The 7,265-nt window shown below is 34.9% G+C and overlaps 1 protein-coding gene across 1 annotated transcript; it reads right to left on the reverse strand.

Moving 5' to 3' along the window:
* Positions 1–3,500: 3,500 nt before the first annotated feature.
* Positions 3,501–5,220, reverse strand: LOC127876062 (uncharacterized). The gene is made up of 3 exons (XM_052420919.1): positions 4,936–5,220; positions 4,503–4,571; positions 3,501–4,222 (listed from the first exon to the last, which is right to left on the reverse strand). The coding sequence occupies exons 1-3, from the start codon at positions 5,045–5,047 to the stop codon at positions 3,978–3,980; spliced, it is 426 nt and encodes a 141-aa protein (XP_052276879.1). The 5' UTR covers positions 5,048–5,220; the 3' UTR covers positions 3,501–3,977.
* Between the last annotated feature and the right edge of the window lie 2,045 nt (positions 5,221–7,265).

The raw sequence follows: 7,265 nt of genomic DNA on the forward strand, positions 1-7,265 counted from the left end.
TAGTGTTTGTTCAGCTACCGAGATGGTCTTTACATTTTGGGTGCCCGCTTACTTCAAGCAGTCAATCATCAGTATTCTGTTCTATGAGCAAACACGCCCTGGGTCATTGCAGTTGGATGAAGTCCGATTAATCAACATTCTATTGAATTTGTATTTTGCTGCCAATAACATGCCTTATACCTAGCTGTTGTTTTGTTGATCGTTTTTGTTTTGTGAAACAATTTAGATAAGGGAATAATTGATTTACTCACAATGAAATAGTGAGTAAATATGTTTTATCTTTAAGCATTATTTGTCTGAACTTGATTAGTGTTCGTTATCTTTCCTGTCTGTTTAACTGTGAGAAAGTTTGTAGTCATTAAATTTAGTATAGTACACATATCCGATTTGTGATCCTTTTAGATGTTTTCGTAATGTACTAAATTCAACAGTTATTGGAAATGAGTTAAATGGCCTGTCGTTATGTAATCATCATTTAAGCTATAGTGTGCATTGTTTGCACCATCATTTCACCACAGAGACAAACACTGACGAAGCACACACTTGTATATAGTGAAGAAGTGTTACACTATAAATGTGAATTTGCCCAGTGTGTTTTAAAATTGATAAGGTCCTTCCGCGCATGAGAATGCAATATGTGATGACTGAAAACGTTCCCCAGCACTCCTACCTCATTGACTTTACTAGACTTGGCAATGACGGGACGAATGTCTGTTGAATTAAACCTATAGTTTCCAGCCTTTTGACCTTGACTGAAATAAATTTAATTTTGATGTGCTCTTGTGCTATGGGGGTAAGCCTTAGTACATGGAGGAACTACACATGTCGGGTATGACAAACACCAAGCCCACATACGCCGGGAGCAGATTCCCACGTTTTCGAGCACGAATTCGCCTGAAAGACGTATCCTTTCATGCACGCTATTTTCATTTTCTTGTTTACATTGTGTACTTCTGCACAAAATATTATATTATAAGTGATGCCAATAGTATTTTAAACACCAAAATAGTGACATAATCAATGCATTTCAAGGTCTTTGTCAGTAAATGTAATGCCCTTACACACACACACGCACGCACGCACGCACGCACGCACGCACGCACGCACGCACGCACGCACGCACACACACACACACACACACACACACACACACACACACACACACACACACACACACACACACACACACACACACACACATACTTGTAAAACCTTCCAACCGGGGAAATGTGTTCTAAACCTACCAACCGGGGACCACCATTTCCACATATTCTAGAAAGCTGAAAGTGATAAAAAACAGACAAGTTTCGAACCTAAAATACGATTTTGACATAACAATTATGATAAATAGGGTAATAAATCAAAGAAAATTTTACATGCACACCGGGGAATTATGTGCGTACCAAATGAGGAACTGCGATGTGTGCCAACTGGGGAACGGTGTATACCAACAGGGGTACTAAGTGCGTACCAACTGTGGAACTTCAATGTGTACCAACAGGGGAATGGTGTATACCAACAGGGGAACTTAGTGCGTTCCAACTGTGGCACTTCAATGTGTTCCAACTGGGGAACGGTGTATACCAACAGGGGAACTATGTGCGTACCAACCGTGGAACTTTAATGTGTGCCAACAGGGGAATTGTGTTAACCAAGAGAGGAACTTAAGCGCGCTATCCCTGTGGAACTTCAATAATGTCCAACGGGGAACTTGCGTTTACCAACAGGGGTAATTGTGTGTAATCATGGTACCGTTGTTGATAGGACAATGGCGTGCACGTTCATGGATAATATTTAAGTTAGTACAAAAATTGAAAAGAATATGTATGAAACAATATTTAAATTAAATATGTTTATTATATGACCTTATATAAGTTCTGCAAAAATGCCTCATTTGATTGACTCAAATATTATTCACATCAAAATAAGCATACGAAACATAACGCAAATCAAACAATACATTTATGACTTTATTAGCTATAAGCCGACTACAAACATGCAAGTGCTGCATTATAACATATCAATCATGGTGAATTAATCAACAAATGAATACAATTCGTTCTTAAAACTAAAAAATAATGTTTTTGTTTTAGGCCACGCTATTTGTCAAACCGAATGAAGGAGAGGGGGAGGCGGCTTATTTGTTTAATTCCTTTTTTCCATCAGAAAAAAATATTCACGATGTTCACGTAATATGAAGTTTTTTATCCTAAAAGTAGAACTGCCCATAAGCATGTAGATTGAGTAGTGTAAATTTACTTTGTCCTTACTCTGACATTATAAAATAACTCATGCATTTAATCCCCTGAAACAGGTAAACATCAGAAAATTCATTCACACGCAGGGCAACTTCCACTTCACTTAAATTGTCTTAAATACATTTATTGCATTTTCAAAAATAATAAAATCTGTAACTTTAAACAATCATGAACGTTTCACAACGAATGTGGCGAGGTCTGAGAAACAAAATAGTTTAGTAAACTAGCAAAACGACTTGATAACAATGCATTTTGATGCGCCAGTGACTTAGTCTACGGCGGTAGGTCAATCTGAATAATGATCAGTATTTATTGTTATAATATATGAATTCCAATTCTACAACTGTGATACCATTACACATGTGCTGTATTAAAAAATACAGTATGTGTGCACTTGTTTGAGTAGAGAATGCCAAAAACGGGTTAACGTTAATAATGAACTTACATTAAATTCTACCTGTCGTAATAACAGATTATATTTTAAGGAAAATAGTCACTGGCAATCGCTTAGTTTTCCCTTGCAAACCAAACACCTTTTTTCAAGATTTGAAGTCACGTATTTTGTTCAAACTACCTATATGTAAACCAACTTATGTACCTAATTTTTGCATAAAATATAATAGAAAGAGTGTATTTTAAGCACTGAAAATTTATGCCGATGTGTCAACCATATATTATTTGTTGAAAACAAGTTATAATTAATGTTGTTATACACGTATAATCATCGCTGACTTTGACAGCATTATCATTTTATAAAAACACTAATATTTAAATATGTACCAAAGCAAACACTTATCAAACACGTAGTTTAATATTATTTTGCATCACTTACATTATAGTATATATACTTACTGGGGAGTGCACATGTGAATCAATTGTTAGACCCTTGTTGGTGCCAACTTAAAAAATAATATGTACCAACAGGGAAATTATAACAGTGTGACTCAATTCTGAAAATAAACATACCAATTATATACACAAAGCAAATATGTGAATTGATAGTTAATGTGAATATCTACACGCAAAACAAATGCACACAAGTCTGTGTAGGAAATTATTGTAATATTTAACAACTATTTAATCAATTCTAGTGCGATATTTACGCAATAATTTACATATTGGTAAATTTTTACTTTAAAATAACTATTAAGTACTCAACTGCAAGTCAGACAACTGTCATTTAAAACAAATTTTGTAAAATTGACAAAATATTCATTTGTATTCTTCACATTGTAGCAGTAGTTTAGCAGTAGTTTTTTTTATGTTATTTACATTAATCTTATTATATCTAAAAGTGTTTGTTTGTTATGCTTGAACAAAATGTTTGTTTCCATTTATCCGACTGAATTTTTTTGTGCCTTCTCTGAACGTTTAGCCTTCTAGATTGATTTGTTATCATGTTTGCTATATTCATTCATATTCACCAAGTTTGGGGTAAAAAATAACTTGTATAGTGAGTAACTCGTAGAAACTCGTAATAGAAAGTACAAAGAAACACTCTTTGACCGAACTATATACCAATCCTAATTTGTTCGGCGATATGATAATGAACAAATATCGTTTTTGACTGAACCGTATTAATAAAACATTCAAATACAATAAGCACACATATATCGTTTTCGAAAAGAGTATATAGAACAAGAAAACACACAAAACACATGTGGCAACTTCATCCTTTAACGTATTCTCCTAAACGTGCATTATATGTGTTATATTTTTTTAAGTTAAAAGTCCCCGTTGCTTTTTTGTTTCAATTAAATTTATGCAAAAGTCTTTGACATTTTTCCAACTTCTGTTGTGAAGGTCATTCTCACTTTCAATACATGCAAGTAATGATTTTTTCCCTGGTAATTTACCCATTATCAAAAAACGATCAAAGTGTCTGTGAACAGCTACTTTTTCGTTTTCACTCCATTGCTTTTTGGCTGCTTGTTTTGTTCTCCTGGTATTTGAAGTACCCTTTTCTGTACATGGATAATAAAACACCATATGACGTCGCTAACTGCCATGTGTAAGATATCCATATTAAATATATATACTTCAGTACAATTTTTCATAGCAAAATTACGACAAAAGCGTCCAGGTACTTACGGCACCTGATAATGACATCGATGTCACACGACAAATTTGGAAACATTATTTTGCCTAATGAATCAAACAATTACATGTAAGCAAATCATGTTCTAAGAAACATAAGAAACTTGGAGATACATAACTTAAATGCATTCACATGTGTATGCATACCTTTGTCTGTTATTTTTGGTTGACTGGTGCTGGGAAGCAGAGTTTCAAGGTCTTTAGTATTTTCATTTTCTGATAATTCAGAAGAATATTGTTCATCTGTCGTGTAAATCATAAGATCAAAAATTATATATAGTTTATAATATAACACTGATGGAAACAACCGAAGCACACCAAATAAATATGCAGTTAGTGCATTGAAATTGAAAAATTAGAAGTAGCCAATGTAAACCTTACTGAGCACAAAATGAGTGTAGACGTTAAATTCCGCCTTACCAGGTCGTCTCCGATAAAAAAGAATTGCCTTGCATAACACAAGTATATTTCAGAAAATGTTTGTAATTCTTTTTATCACTTTAGGTAATCAAGTTCGGTAATGAGCCCATTATTAACATTAAGTTTACTGTATGAATTTAACACTAAAAATGCGACATACCTACAATACATTCGTCGTCCACATCAATATCGTCTAGCGAATTGACAGAATTTCTGGTAATTTGTCCACTTTCCATCATCATGAAAAGCTTGCTGACTTTGGCAACCTGCATGGTTCCATCTGGTTATCTGTAGAATTCTCTATGTACCCGAATGTCGTGACCAAGAAATTTAGCTAGAATGTCTATTTCATTTTCAGACAAGTTAAAAAGCCTAGTCATTGTGGCAATATGTTTCCTTAACTTTGTAGAACGAAGCCTTTTCGGATGTTCAGCTCCACAGTCAATTGCAATTGAACGTAATGCATCTGTCCCACGAATATGCGATGATGCAGATTTTGTTGGGAAAAGATATTTACTATTTAAACAGTTTGTTAGAGAATTTCTGCTGCGTATGAGCAGGTCGATATTTTCTTTCACCTGTCTTGGAAACAGTACTGCAGCTATTCGACCTCGTTTTGCAATAATCTCTGTACGGTAAAAATAACGGCACAGGTTTTTTTCCAGTTTTGTTAAACATCAATCTAATTCTCCATCGTCATTTGTCAATTTGTTTTTTGAATATTCTTCGACTGTCATTTTTGACACATCGTTTGATGGTTTTGATTAAACACAAGCAGATTTCAGACAACTTATGCCATGCTTGCCTTTTCTCGCAATCACTTGCTGATTCTTGTAAGGTATTTGCATGTGTTTCTTCTTCATGTCGTAAGTATTCAGACATTACTTTGACATCATTTGCCAATGGCAACAGTTCTTTCTGACTGTTCTGCTTAGCCTCATGAAGTGTTCTTAAGGCATTGGAAGACACGTCATCCGTCCAATTAATTTCAAATAGTTTGGAAAGCTCCTCAGCCCTTGTTTGCAGATCCTGGTTGTTTGTTTCGATTCCTTTCGAAATTAGAATTTTTAGACATTTCTGAAGCGTTGTGCCAATCTTTAAGGCTAATGATGGTATAGCATAAGTATTGGTGTTTCCGTCGAAGCCTGCAACGTTTTTGCAAGATTGTGTAATAAATTTGAAAGCATCTGGATACATGAAATTCTCCAAAGACTTTTCAACATTGCCTGGACAAGATCGCATGTCTTTCAGCAATCTACCAACTTCTCTTAACTTCTGTCTAATATAATTGTGTTGCTTTTCATCATGGCCCCTTTTTGTACAAGTTTTTCACCGAATGCAAGGATTGTATTATCACTTTTGACTTTGCGACTTATTTCGTCGTTTCTCATGGACTCGATTACTCGTCTTAAAATAGTGCTTCCTTCTTTTGATTTTGGTAATAGCAGGCTGCTCTCTAAAGCGAGTCGTTTTCTTGATCCAGCCGCATTGTAAACTTACATTTTTGAGTGTGCCTCCACAGGATTTTCTTCGGGTAATACCCGTAACAGTAAGGACAAGGTCCATACTCGTCTGCAGCTACGCGTTGATTGTGACTTTGTCTGTATGACACAAACAGCTGTCCTTGGCCATCTCGCAATACTTTAACATTATGGAGATGGTTCCCTACGTTCCTTATTTTTTCATACATTTTTTTATTTTCTGCTGAATTTTCCGTATTTAATAGATCTTTCACATCTTGCCCATCTTTATGCTGCAAAAGCAAATGTTTTTTTTAGTTTTATTTGAGCCTTTTCGCAAAACATGCAATAAAATCTCTTATCGTAATGTCTTTATTCACTGTTATTTGTTTGAGCGATGGTGATGTTGGTTTTGTGTGCCTCTGCGGATGATTCGTCACGTTCACGAGATTTCAAGGATTCAACAGGAGGTAGTGTTGACGCTGTCTTCTTTTGAAATCTTTGAATTTTTGGTATGAGTTCGACAACTATCGACTCATCTGACGATGCATCGCCTTCTTCCGGAATATAGTCTTTGTCATTGTCACTGTCCTGTAAAATAAAGTTGTTTTCCTGTGTGTGAGATCATATAAAAATATGAAAATATCACAACATCATAATTTGTTGTTGGTGAACTACATCCATAAAAATGTGTAAGTGTAACATAACACTTACCAGAATGCATGTCTTAATTACAGTTCGATACTAGAGCTTGAAAAAAATCGGAACTATATATAATCTTAGATAAAATGTTTAAATGTGTGTACTGTATTGCAATCACAAAATCGTTATAAGTTTACGTACATCGATATCCGATGATTCACTGTTCAACATATTTTCTGCTGCATCTTGTGAATTGTACTCGTGTGCAGTGTCGCTATGTTCTTTAGTTTCGGTACTCTGCAACACAATTCAATGAGACAATAATAGAGTTAGATTCATACATCCACGTTACTTAGTATCAGTTGAAATTGCAATTCTTTAGTAGCAG

Source organism: Dreissena polymorpha, chromosome 4 (genome assembly GCF_020536995.1).
Source record: "Dreissena polymorpha isolate Duluth1 chromosome 4, UMN_Dpol_1.0, whole genome shotgun sequence".
Taxonomy (NCBI): Eukaryota; Metazoa; Mollusca; class Bivalvia; order Myida; family Dreissenidae; genus Dreissena; species Dreissena polymorpha.

Bases quoted from the DNA above. Each gene is read 5' to 3' on its own strand.
- LOC127876062 (XM_052420919.1), bottom strand. From the start codon at position 5,047: ATGCAGGTTGCCAAAGTCAGCAAGCTTTTCATGATGATGGAAAGTGGA. The intron at 4,572-4,935 runs GTATGTCGCATT...CTGAATTATCAG, and splicing joins GGACGACGAATGTATTGTAG to AAAATGAAAATACTAAAGAC. The intron at 4,223-4,502 runs GTATGCATACAC...ATCCATGTACAG, and splicing joins ACCAAAAATAACAGACAAAG to AAAAGGGTACTTCAAATACC.